At 42.2% G+C, this 20688-nt stretch overlaps 3 protein-coding genes across 3 annotated transcripts; 1 reads left to right on the top strand and 2 right to left on the bottom strand.

Moving 5' to 3' along the window:
- The first annotated feature begins 1238 nt into the window (after nucleotides 1-1238).
- On the top strand, nucleotides 1239-5242 carry eif3i (eukaryotic translation initiation factor 3, subunit I). The gene is made up of 11 exons (XM_003443766.5): nucleotides 1239-1399; nucleotides 1781-1873; nucleotides 1952-2039; nucleotides 2317-2382; nucleotides 2895-3044; nucleotides 3312-3439; nucleotides 3968-4078; nucleotides 4198-4287; nucleotides 4374-4447; nucleotides 4563-4655; nucleotides 4760-5242. The coding sequence occupies exons 1-11, from the start codon at nucleotides 1397-1399 to the stop codon at nucleotides 4839-4841; spliced, it is 978 nt and encodes a 325-aa protein (XP_003443814.1). The 5' UTR covers nucleotides 1239-1396; the 3' UTR covers nucleotides 4842-5242.
- Nucleotides 5243-6135: 893 nt separating this feature from the next.
- On the bottom strand, nucleotides 6136-12823 carry hdac1 (histone deacetylase 1). Its single transcript, XM_003443767.4, has 12 exons — nucleotides 12677-12823; nucleotides 11581-11693; nucleotides 10174-10291; nucleotides 10016-10090; nucleotides 9607-9745; nucleotides 9172-9313; nucleotides 8989-9081; nucleotides 8789-8897; nucleotides 8322-8702; nucleotides 8066-8221; nucleotides 7937-7982; nucleotides 6136-6975 (listed from the first exon to the last, which is right to left on the bottom strand). Exons 1-12 carry the CDS (start codon nucleotides 12723-12725, stop codon nucleotides 6948-6950), a joined length of 1449 nt encoding a protein of 482 aa, XP_003443815.1. The 5' UTR covers nucleotides 12726-12823; the 3' UTR covers nucleotides 6136-6947.
- Nucleotides 12824-17697: 4874 nt separating this feature from the next.
- Nucleotides 17698-20460, bottom strand: marcksl1b (MARCKS-like 1b). The gene is given in 3 exon segments (XM_003443768.4): nucleotides 17698-18696; nucleotides 18699-19146; nucleotides 20142-20460. Coding segments are annotated over 3 exon segments (639 nt in total). The 5' UTR covers nucleotides 20229-20460; the 3' UTR covers nucleotides 17698-18592.
- Nucleotides 20461-20688: the final 228 nt, after the last annotated feature.

The raw sequence follows: 20688 nt of genomic DNA, 5'->3' as shown, positions 1-20688 counted from the left end.
AAGTCCGTGGACTTTCAGACCTTTAAGATCGGGGATGTCAAAGACGTTTTACATCATTGACCACATATGGCCCAATTTGAACTTTTAAGGGGCCGGCCCGGTGAAGCTCCCCATACTATAAGCGGGAAAAGAAGTTGAATTAAATGTTTAATCCCAGAGTGATCTAATTATAAGGAAATGATGTGCAATTTAAATAGTACCTCTCAGGTTTTCCTGCATGATAGAGAAATGTTACTGTAGTAAAGTAATCTGTCAACAAAACTCTTTGGGTCTAAACTGTAAGGAATGAATGCGCTGCAGAAAAAATGTTCTGTTAGCTCATTGCTGAGACTGACCTGTATTTATCAAACACGAGGTTTTTATATTATTTTCAGAAAATTGCTGAGTTTTTTGCTACAAAGTTAAAAAAAACCCATGAATTTCTATAGTAGATACTACAAAAAAAAAAAAGAACTTTTCTGTCATTTAATTGTTTACTGTTACTTTATTATGTTGGTGTAGTATGAACTGCAATAGGGGAGGCCTTTATCAACAGGAAAACCTGTAAAGTTTATTTTTTTTAAAAAGTACTTAAAAGTCCAAAATTTATGCTCTCCTTCGCATTTTGCAAAGATGTCCAGCCGTCCGAATTGAAGTCTTTGCTGGGCCGTTTCTGGCCCCCGGACTATTTTTGGCACATGTGTTATAGGCGCTGAGCTGACCAGTGAGTTTGTTTTCATTCAAATTGTTCATTTAACCACACTTACACTTTTTGCAAAGTCTCTGATAGGTTTATTTATTTATTTATTTATGTATTATTTTTAACCTAATGATCATTTCCCCCACCTTCATCTACAAGTTATTGGACCTGGTATTGAATTATTATATATATAAAACTGGTTTTATGTGTTTTTATGTTCAACATGGAAATGGATCAAAATGAAATGAAAATTGAGGAAAAGACAAAGGGAAAATTATACATGTGGAAAGAAGTTAAAATGATATACTGTTATAAATTACCGCTATCTGTAGCAATATATACACTGTTTATAGTATGGGTGAAAAAGAATTTAATCAGACTGGAGCCAAAATATCAATAACATTTTCAGAAAATAATCTCGAACACATATGGAGACAAATATGTTGGAATAATTGTGTTTAAAAAAGATAAACAAGAGGGGTTTTTTAAGGATTTCCTTTATAACTATTATTTTTAACTATTAAGCGTAACTCTACTCTCCAGAGCAGGAGGTGGCGGCAATGCGCTCGAATGCGATTTCCCCATCCGCCAAGAGAAGAAGAACATTTCCTCTTCCGCCGCGGCTCCGGCGCCTGAAACACGAGTGTTCATCATTTCTCTTTCCACGGGAGGAACGGCGACAATACTGGACTTGCTGCCGACACTTAGCTGACAAAAATGGTTAGTGTGCTTCTTGGTAAATGGTTCTTGATGCTAATCGTTTTCGAATGAAGCGGTTTGTTGATACCAGGATCGCCTCCAGCTTAGCTAGCGTAACTGCTGGTGCTACCGTTAGCTTAGCTCGAAAATTAGCCAGCTACAGCTTATATTTGAGCTAGTGTTAGCTGGGTGTAGCTAAAAGAGGTTGCGCCGGCCTGTGGTGGTTGCTACAAGTGAAAAGCTGTTTTCCCTTTTTCTTCTTTGCCATTTTCTGTCGTTCGCTGTTTTGTCAAACATTTTAACGTTAATAGTTGTTTCGTCATCGTAGAGTCCTCCGCATTGTTTCCCCTTTGAAAACAGGGCGACCTGCTGATTTAAAATCAATGCTGGTGTTGTTCACAGAAACCGATCCTGCTCCAGGGCCACGAGAGGTCCATCACTCAGATCAAGTACAACAGAGAAGGAGACTTGCTATTCTCTGTAGCTAAAGACACGGTGGGTTCATAACAGCCAAGTTCACTGATCCATTGTTTGTTTGCAGCTGGCTAACTCGTTGACCATCTCTCTCTACAGGTAACTAATGTATGGTACTCGGTCAATGGCGAGAGGCTTGGTACCTACAACGGACACACAGGAGCTGTGTGGTGTGTGGACTGTGACTGTATCCTTATTTTTCTGGAAAAAATGCTTGGAAATGTTGCTTTATAGCAAACGGATGTAGTTTAGGATTGTAATGTATTGATTGTGCATGCTCAATCATCCAGGTAAGGAAATCCAACTAAAGTAATTCTGTTCATCTTAAAAACATGAGCTGAGGTGGTCTTAGATATGTGACATCGAGATGAACAGAGCAAACTTTCTGGGATGAGTTTGTAATCCTGTGATAGTGTCTGTGCTGAGAATACGCATGTTTGGATCCTTAACTTGTCTTCTCTCAGGGGACACTAAAAATGTGCTAACAGGATCAGCAGATAACAGCTGTCGGTTGTGGGACTGCGAGACTGGTAGGTTGAAAACAAGTTAATCATTTTTCTTTCACTAGCTTTGCATGATTTCAAACTAATCCTCATGTGTGGTATACTGGGCTTTGCTCTGCCCCCTCAGTTGATCTTCTGTCTCAGACTGGCTGTTTTAGCTCCTTTCATTTTATGTGTAACTATATTCTTATTGGCTGCTTCTTGCAAACAAAAGATTTGAACAAGGGGTGGGTGGGGCTTCTGTGCTCACAGCCTGAGATGGCCATATTAAAAAAATCTGTTTTCAATGACATCATATAGAGCCAAGGGTAGAAAAAACTGAGGGTTTTGTGGGGATTATTTGTCATTTTAAATTTTGTCTGAGTTTAATAAAAGCATCGACCATTGTAACAGTGTATGTATAAGAGAATAAGGAAAAACAATGTATCCACTTTAATGCCATTTTTGCAGCATCGTCTGAACCACTCAGGTATGAGACATCTCTAACCGCAAGTAGTTTGTTCTACAGTGTCATAAAGCCCACTGTGTGTCGTCCACAGGTAAACAGCTGGCTCTGCTCAACACCAACTCTGCTGTCCGAACGTGCGGCTTCGACTTCAGCGGCAACATCATCATGTTCTCCACAGACAAGCAGATGGGTTACCAGTGTTTCCTGAACTTCTTTGACCTGCGGGATCCACAGCAGATAGGTGCATATACACAGTGTTAGCAGTCATGTTGATCTTTAAAGAAAAAGGGCTACGAGACTAAAGAGTCACACATCAGAAGAGGTGCTTTGAAGCCACCATTGGGCACATTTTCCTCCATAGACCAGTGTGAAGTAACTCATCTTTATCTCAGTTTTATATGTATTTAGAGAGAGTTTTACTGTATCAGTGGAATTATTGTCGTACATGCAGATTATGGCTCATGTCAGTGGTATAAAGTTGTAATTTTTTTCTCTCTTCTCTCTGCAGAGGACAACCAGCCCTACCTGACTGTACCTTGCAGTGACCACAAGATCACCAGTGCTGTGTGGGGACCACTGGGAGAATTTGTCATCGCCGGCCATGAGAACGGGGAGATCAACCAGTTTAGCGCCAAGGTTTGTGTCACACACTGGGAACATGTGGGAGTGTATTAAACAGGCAACATAGAAAGCCAAGTGCTAACTACACATAGCTCACAGTGCTACAAAAATGTGACCTCTTCACCTTTCCCTTGTTTTCTGTATATGCTGTTACCATGGTGATTGCTCATATTAAACATGACCAGAATTTCATATGACATTGGAGTATGTACAAGGAGTCATTATAAGCCAGACTGCTCCAAACAGTTTCACACCATCTTCTTTTCCTACCTTGGCCCTGTGTGATGTCAGAGAGGGCGTCCTTGTATGGTTATCTCACACATGCAAGAGGCAGCTTATCAGGTCAGAAATGGCTTAAAGGGAGCGGAGCCAAAACGGCTTGTTTCAGACAGGATGAACTGATGAGGTCCACTGTAACATAAAATGAACAAGGCTTACTTTGAATGGTTGAAGTGCACGAATAAAAATCCGGGGGTTGAAACAAGAAAAAAAAGAATCCCGCTTCAAAGCGTCACGTTGAAACGTGCTTCATGTTTTGGACAGTCCGGAGAGATCCTGAAGAAGGCCAAGGAGCACACCAAGCAGATCAACGACATCCAGACATCAGTGGATCTGACGATGTTCATCTCTGCCTCCAAGGACAACACTGCTAAGGTAAGCCTTTAAACACAACCTCCCTGATCAGGTCACTGTTGTACGTTTGCTTTAATGTCACATGCAGATGTCTGTGATGCTGTTACTGAGTGTTGGTCATCTTCCTCATGTTCTTGTAGTTGTTTGACTCGACTTCTCTGGATCACATCAAGACATTTAAGACAGAGAGACCTGTTAACTCCGCTGCCATCTCCCCGATAATGGACCATGTAAGAGAAGCCCATCACAGTGCTGCACGTCCTTTGCACAGAGGATCAGTCTGACATTTAATATTTACTCATGCTGTGTCACTCAGGTGGTGATGGGAGGTGGACAGGAAGCCATGGAGGTCACTACGACCTCCACCAGAATCGGGAAGTTTGAGGCCAGGTAAGCTAATGTGACAGATGTGGATTCCCCTTTTAATGCTTGACTTTAGTCCTTTAGTCCTTTCAGGAACCTGACGTAGTGTTGTGGTGGTAACCGCCTTCTTTTCTGTACTCAGGTTCTTCCATGCTGCCTATGAAGAGGAGTTTGGCAGGGTCAAAGGTCACTTCGGCCCAATCAACTGTGTGGCATTCCACCCTGACGGCAAGAGGTAAAAGACGACCGCCTTCCTGACCATCATCATCATCAAATATACAGACAGCGTGGTTGAAGCAGTTGTTAACACATTTCTCCTGCTGTTGTTGTTTTGTGCAGTTACAGCAGTGGAGGAGAAGACGGATACGTAAGGATTCATTACTTTGACCCACAGTACTTTGACTTTGAATTGGAGGCGTAAACTGCCGGCCCGCCTGACCCCACAGCTTCAGCTAACATCAGACTCAGTCCAGTCAGGAAAGAGGAATAACGGACAGTCGACACTTTGTCTCCTCTCCTTCATCTGAACTGATCTGGAGTCGGGGTACAACAAAGGTCTACGCTGTACACTTCTCCCAGATTACTTCACAATAAAGGAATAGAGGCGAGGAGAGTGTGGTGTTTATTGTAAGGTTTTTTATCTAACATCACTTTTGACACTCCTGTGGCATCAGGGGCGTCTGGATCTCTACATATTTTGTGACTGGACTTTAACCCGTTCTCCTGAAGTGTATTTAAATTGACAAGAATTTGACTTATCAATCATTTTTCTGTTGTGAAGCCATTCTCCCAAAAATCGCTATAAAATACCTTAAAAAGTTGTCCCAGTCTGTGATCTCTCATTTTGATAACACTTGATAGTAAAAATAAGCCTGAACAGTGTGGAGTGATACAACTTTACAGTGGTGATTGTGTTCCTTATACTCTCATGCAGGACATACCTCTTCCATTCTCTGTACTAAACTTAATGATCTAACGAATCGGTCGCTCTTTCACCAAGTCAGTCACGGTTGCAGTTCTGACACTTGATCCAAGGAGCAGAGCAGGGTGAGACAGTGATGAGAAAACGTTTACACATCAAAGTACAGTTTACTCAGTGTTTCTGCGTTAGCGCTTGATTCACATATTGGATGAGGAAAAACGGGAACTTTTATTAGTAAATTGCAGTTTTTAGTTTGAGATTTATTTTTGTACAATTGCACAATATCCTAGAGGTCTGAAATTTTCAGGTGGTTACAGGCAGTTGACCAATACTGTAGGATGGGGATGTCAAACTTTGATCTTAAGTTGGCTGGACCAGAAAACGTTCTGATAGTTCACTACACAGACCGTCCTGTGATTATACAATAGATACCTCACCAAGTTTTGCAAGAAGCTGGCTTACACCAAACAAAACTCCCTACTCTGAGCCCTTAATCTCCACAGGCACCAAGACTGTCAGGGTGTGGTAAGGAAAATGCCTCTAATGGTTTCATCAGAACTAAATGTACTTGTAGCCATTTTCTTCTCTGAGCATTCAAAGTCACATGCACAGACAATTTGGGGTTCAGTACATTGCATGTGGAAGTGTGACCGAGCCAACTTGGGGGGGGGAAAAGGGTTTTCTTAAAACACCTTTGACGACAAGTCAGGTGACACTGTACACAAATTCTGGCTTGCCTTTGTATCTTTAACTTACAGTGTCAGTACGAATAACAAGTCAGGACAATATAAGGTTCCGTTTTATCTTTTATTTATTTTTTTATAACAAAGTTCTGATAATGCACATTTCACAAGGATAGAACTCCAAACAAGCACATGTAGAGGCTCACTCCACCTTCATGTATAATGGTACAAAATATCTAAAATAAGTCACTCATACCCCAACACTAACCCCAGAAGAGGTTCACACTCATCCTTACATAAACATACAATGGAGGAAGAAAATAAAAAAACAGAGCAGATATTCATAGGAAGATGGGCTGAGGGGGCCGACTGTACTCGTGATTTTAAATAAGTTACTGAGCAGAGATCAGGGACTGTTTGGGCAAAGGCAGTAATAAGTACATGCTAAAGGCGAGACCAATCTAAACATGCATTCACTAGTGAAGCAACACAGAGGCAAACAGTGCCTCATGCTGGTTATTCAGTATCACAGTATCATAAATAGATGTCTGAAAACTAACGAAGCCTTTTTGCATGTGAGCACTTGGAAATCATCTACATCTCTGCAGGGACTTCAGAGTGAAATACCAGGATAGGAACAGTAACACTCTGGGTGGCTTTCAAATATTATTAGAGCAAACCTGGTTTACACACCAGCTCACAGGGATTCATTTCATTCTACATGGAGCACCAGGCGGGTGGGGTTTATACCGGCGCATCACTGAGCTTGTAAACAGGTGACAGTGTAAATCAGGCTTGCCTCTAAGAGCACATAATAAAAACAGGAATAGAAAAAGGTCCTATCACTGGAGTGGGAGAATACAGGAATCAAGAGGGGCTTGAGGATAACAATAAAACCATCCATTCCTCTGTGTGCTGGTCTTCAGGTCGTCTTCACCTCTTCTTTTGGTCTGAAACAGGTTAGAAGTTGCTACAGTTACTACACTGAGTTTACTCAGAAAACATCATCTAAACAGCTAACACAAAGACAAAGAGGGTTCCCTTTCTTTTAGCAGTTTCAGTAACTCATCTTCTGTTACAGGCCCTTTTCTCAAACACTAACTATAATGTCATGTAGTGAAACACCATATTACACCCACACTATACATCTCTTTATCAAAACAACTGTCCAATCAGATTAAGCTTTGGTCATATCACTGATTGACTGATTAGCCAGCAGTGTGCCAGGACACACCAATGACCTCGTGCTTTACAACAACTGAACCACAGCAAGTTACCAACAGCACTGAATAATCATTAGTAATTTCATATAGCAACATTAGTAGCTGCAGAACAGATTAGGCAGGTGATGGACGATGATCATTTGCTTGTTAGTGACTCACACCTCTTCTCTGTATAAATCAATGTGTGTGATGAGCAGCTCCTCTGATTCGAGCTTACTACACCTGTCTGTATGCATGAAGCCATTTTTTTAAACACTTAAAAAACTGACTGAACGACTTCAAAGTACAAGTCTAAAGAACTACTAAAAAGTAGGTCAAATCATGCATTGTTACATCTGAATGAGCCTCTCTGATATAACATACATTGTTTCTCTTTATGCTGGAATTTGGTAACTCCACTACATGCATCTTGTTGTCTCATTAGCTGCTTCGTTGTTGTTGTGTGAGCCACACAGTATGCAGAGGGGTGGATAGTATTGCCTTGCTACACACACGGCCTTAACTGATAACCCTAAATGATAAATGTAAGAAACCACTACACCAACCAGTTACAAACCACAATGTCGTGAATCCAAAATTGCTTCAAACTGGGAACCTGGTGTCAAAATTCCCTACTCCATATCCAGTGTGGTGAACAACCGAGACTAGTAAAAGTGAACCACTCTGTCCCAGTCTGAATGTTTCTTACCCTGATGTGTCCATTTTCTCCTCCTCCTTCTCTTCCTCTTTGACTTCTAGGAAGCAAAGACACATGGGTAAATATTGTTCCTGTTATCTTTAATCATGCTCTATGATACCTTTGTCTCACTAGCCTCACCTTTCTTTTCCTCTCCTTCCTTCTCATCCTCCTTCTTCACTCGTTTAGCCTTCTTGTGGTTAGCTGCGTTCCGGCGTCCCCCGCCTTGCCCCTCCGCCTCATCTTCAGAATCAGAAAACTCCTCCTCGCAGGCTATCCTCTTGTCGTGGGCTCGGACTGAAAAACAGAACACACACAAAAAGGCATCAGTACAAATCCTCATGCCACTGTTTCCTTTAATCCTAAAAAAAAATACATTCCTGCTGAAGTCTCTTACTAGAGATGCGTTTGTCTGGGTCTTCCTCCTCCTCGTCTCCGCTGTCTGGATGAGGGGCATCCTCTGGGATCGCTTGCATCTGGACACCGGGGGCATGAGGCAGCATACGCAGGTTCTCAAACAGGCGCTGTTTGATCTTCTCCAGGTACTCGTTGGTGTTCTGGTTGGTCATGTTGGAGGGGCTGATGTGCAGCTTGAAATCAGGGCCAAAATACTCAAAGTAATCATTGTAGGGCAGCTCATTGGGGATGGAGCAGTCCAAGGCGACGGCGGTTTCGTAGGTCCAGCAACGGGCCACGTTGCGGATGGTGTAGCCTCCACCGCCCAGCATCAGCAGAGGAAGGTTGAAAGTTTTGATGTACTCGACACACTTGGCGTGACCTGCAAGAGTCAGCACATATTGCCGTGAATTTTCTGATGGTACAAAGGCAGATCTGAGCATTATCTTTTGGACTGTGTGGTTATACCTTTGATGGTGAGGTTAAAGCAGCCCAGTCTGTCTCCAGACAGAGAATCAGCTCCACACTGCAGCACCACTGCACTGGGCTGGTACATCTCCATGACTTTAGCCATGATCTAACACACACACAGTAATAATAAAGTCAGAACATGAACAGTCTGAACATGCTCTCTGTTGGCTACAGAAACATTATCAAAGAAAACTTACAGGCTTGAAGATGGCTTCATAGGACTCATCATCAATACCGTCTCTGAGAGGGTAGTTCACTGCATAGTACTTGCCCTTTCCTGCTCCAATGTCCTGCACACATTGGGAACATTGTTGAATTGATGCTCACACATGTTCAAGTTGCACTGGTCACGTGTCAGAGGTAAGAGTAAGAAAACTAACCCTCAGGTCTCCAGTGCCAGGAAAGTATTCCCCATACTTGTGGAAAGACACGGTCATGACCCTGTCTGTGGTGTAGAAGGCCTCCTCTACTCCATCACCGTGGTGGATGTCAATGTCAATGTATAACACCCTCTGATGGTATCTGGAACATGGCATAGAACTCAGTTAATAAACATACACAGTTCTACTACTGTATAATAACATAAACAAAAACAAAACAAAAAACCCTCCAAAACTGGTCGAAAGTGCACCCAGTGTGTGTCTACTTAAAACCAAACTAATGCTGACGCAACTCAACCACTCAGAAAGACACAGGACAAAGACAAAGGCAGCGAGCCTAACAGAGCATTTCTGGTTGCTTTCATAAATGCGCTCTGCTGACAGAGGACAACGATATACAGTCATGTAAAAACAGAGCAAAACTGTGCTGCTTACTTAAGCAGCTCCAGGATCGCCAGCACGATGTCATTGACATAACAGAAACCAGAGGCCTCTGACTTCTTGGCGTGATGGAGCCCGCCGGCCCAGTTGATGGCGATGTCTGTCTGCTGCTTGTTCAGCTTCACTGCTCCAGCTACAGGAATGAAAAAGAATAATCAACATTAAACAATGCTTAAACAATCTGATGGAGCTTTTAAGGGAAGCTTTAACTGTATTTTGATTCTTGTAGGTTTGCATTTGAACAGTCAAAATATTCCTCATGTATGATTTTCTGGGCCTCTCAGTTCACCCTGTCTGAAACAAGTCATTTTAGCATGCACCCTCCTTTTTAGATTTCTTCTGATTAGCTGCTCTTTGTAAACAAAAGGACTGAGATAATGTGAAGTGTGTTTGGAAAACGTACCCACAGAGCCACCTGTTGAGAGCTGACAAAACTCAAAGAGACCATCAAAGACTGGACAGTCCTCTCCAACATTGACTGTAAGAAAGAGAAAAACAGTTTTTATACGCCTGAACAGAAGGAAAAGCCGAGGATTAATGAGAAGAAAACAGCACACTCACATCTCTGCATTTGTTTGCTGTACTCAGACATGTTGTCCGGTCGAATGGACCTCAGGAACTTAATGTAATCATCACTGTGGTACTTTGTCATCTCTTCACCACTGGCTTTGTGCGGTCTCTGAAATAACACAGATTGTCATTAATCGTTAGGTGTAACTAACATGTCGGTGCAGTTTGGTACAGGTGTGTGAATACAGACAAGGCTAACCCATCATTCAAGCCCTATTTACCTGTCTTATATAACTGACAGTCCTATATAACGCAGTTTGAGATACATTTCAAAATTCATTTTTAGTTAATTTTCTGAGATAAAACAAATATGGAAACCTTGCACAGTCAACCTATCCATTTATCTATCAATCTTCTATCACTTATTGAGGTCAAAGTCACATGACCAGTCTAGAAGGGATATTGAGGGATTCGGCACCAGAGAGCCACGATCTTTCCAGCATGTTCTGAGACTCCTCTGGGTTCAGCGCGCCTCAAATATGTCATCTAAGTTGCACCCAAGAGGCATCCCAGTAAGACACCTGTACCACCTCACCTGGCTCGTTTTGATGCTGAGTAGCAGCAGCTCTGCTCTGAGCCCTACTGAATGTATCCAAGACCATATTCTTTACATAATTTCCTTAGGGATTATTAAAGGATTCTGATCACTACTCAAAGTTTCTGGCATTAAATCAGATTAGGAAGAAAAACAAACGACCTTACGACTTCACGCTCACAAACAAGAACCTGATGATTCTGAACTTCCAGCTAAAACCCATCCCTGCCTCTGACAGCCCAGTTGCCCCAGTTAGAGCCAGACACTACCACTCAATTAAAACCAGTAGGGGTGGGGGGCAGAAAAAAAAAAAGATTCAGCATAGCGTCATATTTTGGGTGGCGATATACAGGGACACCAAATACTCTGGGAATACTGCGAACAAGAAGGTTTGTGTTTCCCTCTGCACCACATCATTGGCAAAAAGCAAAGATGTGAAGCTGAGCTCACCAAACCTAGAGCTCTTCACCTGCTGCCTACAAATTCTGTCCATAAAAGTTAGAAAGGGACTCGGTAACAAAGGGGATCCCTGGCTGAGTCCAATGCCAATTTGGAATGGGTTTAACTTACTGCTGGAGACCAAACCCTCACTGTGGCTGCACAGGAACAAGTCACAGACTCACAAACCACAATTACGGCTGCATGAGCCTCTATTAATGTGACTCAACATGGACATTGTTTTATTTTTTTTTATAAAACCTCATTGCAATTCTGCAGTAAACAGCACATAACTACCCATTTTTAGGCGTGTAAAAGCTGTTGCAAGGTACAGTTGCATTAACAGTTTGGCTCTGAGAGCTGTCAGTCCTGGCAGAAACCCTGTGTGTGCATCTCTGTCTGATGTGTCTGGTGGTATGACTCACATAGATCTCCATTTTTCTGTATAGTCCATAGTTGAGGAGGAGGTTGTGCGTCATACGGATCCTGTGCGGTTTCATGGGATGGCCCTGGCCATAGTAGTAATTCCCCACATCACCTGTGGGCAAAAACATCATCCAGACAAGTTTATTTTAGATATTCAAGAAAAAAAAAAAAGAAAAGCCACATTGCCTTAGGCATTTTAGTTCTTCTAAAATGCCAACTTCAAGCTCAGCTCCACCCAAAACCTGCTCATCTGCATTTTATATACACCTTTAAGTTAAAAAGTCTACTAGGCTTCGTGTAAGGATGAATTTTTTGTCAACTTGGCCAACTCTAAGCCTCTTTTTTATTAAAACTTGTAACACATATTCACTAAACGACTACTGCATAATACACAGTGGACGTCTTGGGCTGACTTGTAGGAGTTTTTATCGGAATTATTTTGCCAGACAAACATTTTAAAAAGCACACAAGAAGGCTTGAGAGAAGGACCACGCTCAATACACCCGTTAATGTAGCCAAATCATTCGGCTGGGAATTTATAAGCTCAGTGTTATAGAAGTTTCTTATGTATGCGGTTATGCACATTAATTTTGTAAAAAAAAAAAATGGAGTCAAACGCATTCTAACTTCTATGAAACCACTGGGCTAGATAGCGCCAATCACAGAGGAAGCCGGTGCATCGTTCACACTTCTCGGAAGTTGTTAGCAATTCCCGAGTAACACTGATGTGATTAGCGTCGGATCGCTTCACGACTCCTTCACGCTGCAGGAAAGACCTTATTAGCCACACGCATCTAAAACCCAATAAAATGCTTTAACAATTTCACGAAACTGGACCCTATACTAAAGCACTTGAAAGTCCGATGAAGATCCACCAGTGTGCTGCGTGCAGGCTTAAGCTAACAGCTAACTATGCTTTCCGTGTGGCTAAAGCAGGCTAGTTAGTCAAGCTAACATTAGCTCACCACACCGGCTAGCTAGCCTGGTGGTATAACACCCTTTTTCGATTCTTTATGAAATACATGTAATATTTCCTACTCTTCCAATGCCACTTCGATATCAAGGCAAACCAAGGTGCATAAGTTCGATATTTACCGTCATAGTAATAGCAAACTTTCTTCTTTGTTCCTTGAGACAGCGCCATTTTACCCCCCTGTTCCGTGCTCACCGGTTCCTCTGTGGCTCCAGGGAGCACTCGTTGAGGTCCTGTCAACCAATCACAGAGGCTGAACCGCCCTACAGGGAGGCGCCGGTATTACAAACCGAAGAGCGCCCTAAGATCCATCCTCCACCGGACAGATTAGTGCGCTCTGTAGGCCGTTTGCCTTCAGGGCTTTCTATGGCAAAGATTTCTTTTCGTTTTCAGTTGCACTTGGTATTTGGGTTCAAGCTGCAAGAAGCAATGAAGGCAAGTTTCTGCACGTACAGTAGCCAGTGTCAGTTCTAAAATGTGCGGTTGGTCACTGTAATCTCCAGCAACAACCAGTCTGTGAGCTGATAAAATAAGAATGAACTTTTCGTCTTCCCCTGTGTCGAGAATCCTTTTACTTCAGGGAAAAACAGCTTTACTGTAGATTCGAGAAGGGATTGAAATGACCCCCGCCCCCCGATATTTAAAATCCATGGACTCCCCCCAAATCCCCCTAGCCCACTCCACCTGCCAAAAGAAGGTCACCAGAGCAAACGGGAAAAAATATACTGAAGGCAGATGCGTAAACATGTAAGAGTGTTGATACACAGGGAACAATATTAAATGATTTCAGTTGAGAATAATTATCTGAAAAGCTGAATACTGAAAATGCCAAATGCCTGGGAACCTCACTGCATTGATTTGTGTACTTTCCTATGCATAAATAATTGCATGTCAACTATAAATTGACACAAAAACCTACAAATAGTTACATAAAAATCTACGTGAAGGCAGGAAATGAGGTGATGCCTAAAATTTCCTAGGAGATGATGGCTCTCCTCTAATATTCACAGAAGAAATACCTGAATATGTATAGGAACGGTAGTGTCTGTGCTCAGCTCACACTTCCACAGTATGTTCCACCCTTTAACATAAACACACCAGTTACACCAACATTTTATTGATCTCTTTAAAATTCTTTTATCTTATAGCAAGGTTGTTGCAAGGTTCTGTTTAGTACCTTTTGTAATACATTAACTGAGTTGTCTAGGGACTCTCAGAGGTCCATGACGATAAACTAAGGTGTCTTCAAAGTAATTGGCAATAATCATAAAATTGGCCTGAATCATTTTCCTTTCCTTCCCCTTTTGCTAAAGCATATAGTTAGGGCTGGATCAGGTGAGCCTGAATCCTCTCTTAGTTATGCTGCGATAGGTGTAGACTGCTGGGGGACTCCCATGATGCATTGAGTGTTTCTTCTTCTTCTTGAATAAAGAAAAGACACTAAAATATTAGAAAAAAACACCTACAATCAGACAAACCCTGTCACCGACCACTTGGCGACAGTGGGAAGGAAAAACTCAAGGAAGAAACCTCTGGTACAACCAGGATCAGAGCGGGGCATCCAGTCACCACAAATGGTTATGAGTCAGGGGAAAGAGAAGAAAGACAAACTCAACAACATCAATTTGTCATCACCCACTTCTTTCAGGGTGAAACCATAGACTGTATAAAATTAAGTACATGGACACCATTGCTTTTTGAAGTCCAGTCTTGAAGCCTTGAGCTGAATGTTTTGGCCATTGCCATCTTGGTGCTGTGAAACCAGATGTGACAAGTGAGGCGTGGAAAGCTGAGAAACAATAAGTAGGTAGGCCAACAAGAAAAACAACTCTCCTTTTCCATCCTTTTTGGCTCTAATGGGGGACTGTAGTTTTCAAACTGAACACAATGTGGGAATCAATATGACCTGAAACCAGAAAAAATGGAAAATAAATCAATAAAGTCATCAAGAATGTGTTTACTGAGGTCATAGGTGAAGGGAGCAGTGGGCTCATTTTCCCATTTACTTCTAAACTCCTGGACTCCTTTTAACATTTATATTGCGCCAATCCACAACTGTTGCCTCAAGGTGCTTTATATTGTATGGTCAGGACCCTCCAATAATACAGAGAATATACTCAATTTGACAGAGATTATTGATGTATGTCTATGTTCTATACGCAGTAACAAACCGTTCCTGCTACTGCGTAGATGGGAGTGTTGTGGACGACCATACTTATAAACGGTTTTCCACAACATTCCCACTTTCTCACATCTTTACCAAATGCTGATATCAGCTTCAAAATTTAGACATAGTTTAGTTGTATGTAAGGTTGGTTCTTGACTGTTGTCTCAACTTGAAATTTGAGTTTGGACAGTGAAAGAAGCTGGTGGTTGGTTTGCTTTGTTTGTTCTCATTGAAAAATAAAAGCGTTTCAATGAGCCAGAGGTAAATGTTATCCCGTTCTTCTACTAAATATACTTTAACAAATGCACGTAATGTGAAGTACATAAAGAACCCATTTTCCTTTTACTACTGAACTCAATGACGAAACCTGAAACAGATTAGGATTTGAGACTGGCCACCAGATGGCGGTGTGCGCTCATTTGTGCTTGGTTTGAACTTCCCAAATCTCTGCAGAGCCTGTCAGTGCTGAATGAAAAATGCAGCAGCTCTGAAGTGATCAGTCACAGTATCTCACCTACATCACGCAGTGCAAACAGAACAACGATGTACAGAATAAACCACACAATGGAGAGGTGAACTCCTTGCGGAGCAGCCATCAATAATTTGTAGCTCACTGTATCTTTCGTGCCCGTGCGCAGTGTAGGCGGATGTGGATGGTTTACACAATTAAGTGCGCTTCTTCTGCCATTATTTTATGCACAATTCTGTCTGTTAGTAAGAAAATGTCTGCTGTCGGAGGTTAATAAGTGAAATCTACAAGACGCACGGCGCCTCGTCAGCTGGGAGCTCCGGCTTTGTTTCAATAATTCAGAATTGTTTGAAGGCTGGATCCAAATGTAGCTCAGATCTCAACTCATCAAATCAGCATGTGAACTGGGTCAGATCACCCAGAGCAGGGCTGCTGTGTTCAGCTGGCCATGTTCAGGAGGGTGGTTGCCTTGTTGCCTTCCTTCTAATGGAAGGAACACTGTGAATGTGAAGGAGACGGGGGGTGGATGTAGCTGTAGTGATCTCAGGGCCACGGGACTAATTGAGGAGCCAGGGGTCAGCGGACTCACACTGGAATGTCAAGAGTGCTCAATTATCTTAGAACCTTGGGCCATGTGGGATTTCCTTATCACTAAGAATAGAAATAGTGGGCTTTGGTTTTTTAATGAGCTGTGGACCATCAATACTATGATGAGACGAATGTGTTTTGGGTTTTTTTCTTTGTTTTTTTAGCCCACTGAGATGTCTCCAGTCGTTTTCCATTAGTGGAAAAGCACAAAGTCAATACAGCCTCGGGCTGCAAGTTATATGTAACCAGAAATTGTTAAAATTTATATTACATTTTACCTTTTTAGCTATTTCTAAATAATTTGACATGACAATTGGATGTATTAAGCCAAATATAATGCAAGTAAACCAGTCCTGTTTTATATATATATATATTTTAATATTACGGGTGTCCTATAATAGTTCATTCTTGTGTATTAATTCTGTTTTATTTATACAACACCAAATCACAACAACAGTTGCCTTAAGGTTCTTTATATTGTAAGGTAATATTTCTCTCTACAATATCTGATAGAAAACCCCAACAATCAGCTGACCCTCTATGAGCAACCACTTGGCGACTGTGGGAAGGAAAAAGTCCCTTTTGATCATTATTACTTACTTATGTATTAGTAGAATAAAACTTTACCTGTTCAGATTTACTGGGTTGTATCTGATTACAAATATACATCTAGAAAAAAAATGATTCCCATTGGAATATTGGTGTTTCTGACCACGTACAACAGCAAAGTTCTCCCTGGAAAGCCATCTTGTAATGCCTCCTAGTGCTTTTGAAACGTTAACCTTTGTTCAGATGGTTGCCATCATATAAACAAAATGCACACACAGTGTCAGCGTATAAATGTTATTATAAAAATTAGCAGAAAAAATCGCCTGAAAAGTTTGCAGACTGTAAGAAAGCTTTTAAAAGCTTAGTTTTACTATTTTTAAGATCTTCAATTTTGCGAACTTTCATGGAAATCTGGAATTCTGCAAAAGCAAGAGTTCTTCCATAGATTCGGATGAGAAGGCTGAATCTATAAATAGCATAAAGTCCTGTATGTGGTCAGAGTAGTAAAGTAGTAGTAAATTAAATCTCTTACTAGAGCCACCCGACGTTAACACATTAACTACTTTGTATTTATACAAACACACAAAACAAGTATAAATTGCTGACTAAAGCTTGATTCAGACTTCTGCAGGAAATCTACATCTTTACTTACAACATAACCGGAAACCCCTCTTAACCCAGCCATGCCACTGACGTCGTTGCGGGCTGCATCGACCTTATGTTTAGTTACATTTCTTGGGAGGTGCACGTTAGGTTATGTCAAAGGTTACAGTGTAGGGTTAAAAGCAGTTCCCAGTTACGAAGTAAGTCCCATTACAGCATAATTCAGGTATAAGAGGTATTGTTACAGTGGTGACTAATGAAAGTGGTTATACCAAACCAGAGACTGTGTAGTAACACTGCTCTACGTGTGGAAGAGTGGGTACATTTTTTCTAGCTTCTAAAACTTGAGATACTATCACTTTAATAAATTAGACTTTGAGGTCAAACCTGGAGGGGACAGCACAGCGGCTGCATTTATTTACTCTCGGTGCTTTCGTAGAGAAATTTGGTACTCGAAGAACTCTGAACAAAATCTTTGCAACAAAGTTGCAGTTTTCTAGACATTACTGACCAAAGAACTAAAGTTTCCTAATAACTGCCTAGAGATTACGTCCAAGTGGAAAGGTTTGCTTCTTTAAGGACTTTGTATTTGTCTAATGGCGTTTATGTGTGTTGCTCAATTTCCTGTTGCTTGACTACTGCGAGTGGACGCCTGTTTACTCGTTATAAATGTGATAATATGATAGACACGCTCAAGAGATTCTAAGTCAACTGTACCGTGGCAAGAGCAGTGCCATGCATGATGGAAATAAGCATGAAGACACGTCAACAGGCAGGTAACCAACATTTATTTACCATTATCAACTTTACAATAAAACCAGTAACATCTGTCAACATTAGCAAAATAAAGAACAGAAATCAATCCAATTTATTTACAGAGACAAAGCAGATTCAGGCTCACACACGACAGATAAACAACTCTGCTTCATATCAAACCGCAACAGTGAACATAGCAAGCTTAAGTGTTCTTTTTTTTTTCATAGTAAGGTAAAAATCAAAGTCGTCTATCTTTTTTTTTTCTTTGAACAAACAAGACATAGCTTCTCTGAATCTTTAAGATGGTTCTCTATAATACACCACAAAATACTTCAAATTTGGGTTAAAATATAGGAATGTAAAAAGTTGGCAAGTCTCTTAATTTTCTGATTTCTTTTTTTTTTTCTTCTTCTTCTTCTATTTAACAGTCATTTCAAGTGGTGGTGGTGTCCTAGTATCTTATCTAGCGTCGTTCCTTCGGCAGGAGGCATCTTGAGCTGTAGATTTTTAAGGGAAAAGATGCTTCGACCTCCATTCGTCATCCATCGGTACTTCATGGTGTCATTTGCCGGCCAGCTAGCCATTAAAATCCACCCCCCCCCAACCCCCCTCCCCACGCACAGCGACCAAACCCGCAGCCTAAAACTCAGTCCAGGTTCAGATGTCGAGCAGTAACCAGGAAAGTGATCTAGTGAATCTAGTCTGTCGTCTTATTATCATGACGAAAAAAGTGGCACGTCGAAGGAGTCTCTCACATACATGTGTATATATTTACATATACATATATCCATATACATATGTATACATATACACATATATATAAATATATATATATATATATACTCTTAAATTCTTTCTCTCTCTTGAAAAACAGTTCACCCAGTTCATTGTGAGCTAAACGTACAATCACTCTTTCTTTTCAGACGGAGCGGGGGTCGAGCTGCTCTCCTCTGTCGGTTTCGTGGCCTCGGGGGCAGGAGCAGCTGCCTCTTTGGCCTCCTCCTTGGGGCCTCCTCCTTAGCCGGCCCCTCCTCCACCTTCGGAGCCTCAGCGGCAGAGGCAGCGGCGGCGGCATCAGCAGCCTCCTCCTTCACCTCCTCCTTCTTCTCCTCAGCAGGAGCAGCGGCTCCATTCTCAGCAGGCTTCTCCTCAGAGGGGGCAGCGGCAGCCGCTTCCTCTTTCACAGCCTCGCTCTTCTTGCTCTTCTTGATGTTCAGTTTGAAGTTGAAGGACTTCTTCAGGGAGAACTTCTTCTTCTTCTTCTCTTTGGTGCTTTCTTTGGCCGCAGCCTCGCCCTCGGGTTTCGCAGCCTCTCCGTCTGCAGCAGGCGCCGGTTCGATAGTGTCACCTCCCGCACCGGCTTCAGGCTCCTTGGCGGCCTCCGCAGAGCCGTTGGTAGCTGCAGCATCCCCATCGGGCTTTGTAGAGACATCGCCATTGGTCTTCACGTGACCGTTCTCCTGGAGAAAGGGTTACAAAAAAAAAGAAGAAAAAAAAAAAAGCCACAAAATAAGTCAGGTTTCTATCAAGTCTTGTGTTTTTTATTTTAAAAAACAAACATAAAATACAAACAGCAATAACTGCTGTTGGGGAGGTCTCATATCTTTGCCGAGCATCGTTGCGCTCATCAATTAACCACCATGTCGTCTGGCTCAAGAGGCGACGCCTTGCAGTACCCTAATCAGGCGATAGGCGGCGGCAGCGCCTCACAGACCGCCCGGGTTACCAGACAGGCGGGCTCAACAAAGACGAGGCTGAAGCTCATCGATGGACGAAAGAAAACACCATAATTTGTTATTTTTTGTTTACCCAAGAAAAATTTGATAATTTTCCAGGGGAAAAATATTTAAAACTCCGAAGAAAAATATTTATGTATGAAATAACCCCCCCCCCTATCGGAAGACTATTTGATAAGAGTGACGGAAAATCTTTTCATGATGATCTAATCGTTTTGAATATTAGTGACATTTGACATCTCATTAATGACTAATTTTACTTACGTTTTGGAAAGTACCAATTTGCAAAATTTGCGGTGAGACGGCAACAGGGCTCTTTTCAGGGAGGAGTAGTAGACTGCCTACGTGCGAGCAAGCCGCCCCCCTCCCCCTTTTGTGACTGGCACTGTCAAAAAGCGTTCTCGGTTCGACCTCAGTGACAAATAAACACATACTTACTTGAAACTGGGAAAACCGTGACAAATAACAGCCCCCCTCCCCACAGACTGATATGTTTTTTGGGGGAGCTCTGTGAACACCCGTCTGAGCCTGAGACGAGATGCTACAAAGCCCCACCTGACTTACCCCAAATTGTCCTTACATTCAAGTTTAATCGATTCATCGTTAGCCAAATCCGCTATATGCGAGGTTTTCGTGTGAGAAACTCAACTTTTATCAATTTATTATGCCATCCTTCTGTGATAAAGTAGTCATACGGAGCCACTAGACGGTATATTTACCTGTCCGTTGGTTTTGGCAGCCGCAGCATCAGCGGCGGCAGCGTTTGCCTCCGCGGCCACCTCTCCCTTGGATGCCTGGGATCCCATTGTCTTCGGTGAGTGGCGGTCTTCTAAAGCAAATTAAAAACAAAAACTAAAAAAGGCGGGTTTTAAGTTAATCCAACTCCAGAGCGAGTTACGTATCCAGCGGTGAAACCGTGAAAAGTGTGTGTTTTTTAAATTTTTTTCTTCACACGGCAGCTACTCCCCTTCGGTTGTTCCCGTTGTCTGACTTGTCACCCCGACAGAGAGAGACCCTCTAAACTCGAAGCTCGCTGAACGCAACGCTTCAACATACAGCAGGTTCAGGGCACCACCCGTGGGCGGGGCCTGTTCATGAACGGCCAATCATCGTCTGCTCCAGCCCGGCTTTGTCCAATCACCCCTGACTCCCTAATTGTCCCCGCCCCCCTAGTGGACCCCCAGCAATGAAATCAATTCAGCCTTACTAAATTCAGTGTTTTATAGGCATGAAACTAAAAAAACAATGCTGACATAGCATAAAGAT

This window comes from Oreochromis niloticus, linkage group LG22, assembly GCF_001858045.2.
Source record: "Oreochromis niloticus isolate F11D_XX linkage group LG22, O_niloticus_UMD_NMBU, whole genome shotgun sequence".
NCBI lineage: Eukaryota > Metazoa > Chordata > Actinopteri > Cichliformes > Cichlidae > Oreochromis > Oreochromis niloticus.
This window is presented reverse-complemented; position numbering and strand designations above follow the sequence as displayed.

Coding starts and splice junctions, on each gene's coding strand:
- eif3i (XM_003443766.5), top strand. Junction 3,045..3,311: donor GCGGGATCCACAGCAGATAG/GTGCATATACAC, acceptor TTCTCTCTGCAG/AGGACAACCAGCCCTACCTG. Junction 4,448..4,562: donor ATCGGGAAGTTTGAGGCCAG/GTAAGCTAATGT, acceptor TTCTGTACTCAG/GTTCTTCCATGCTGCCTATG.
- hdac1 (XM_003443767.4), bottom strand. CDS start 12,725: ATGGCGCTGTCTCAAGGAACAAAGAAGAAAGTTTGCTATTACTATGAC. Junction 9,082..9,171: donor CTGGCACTGGAGACCTGAGG/GTTAGTTTTCTT, acceptor CAATGTGTGCAG/GACATTGGAGCAGGAAAGGG. Junction 6,976..7,936: donor GAGAAAATGGACACATCAGG/GTAAGAAACATT, acceptor AACCTGTTTCAG/ACCAAAAGAAGAGGTGAAGA.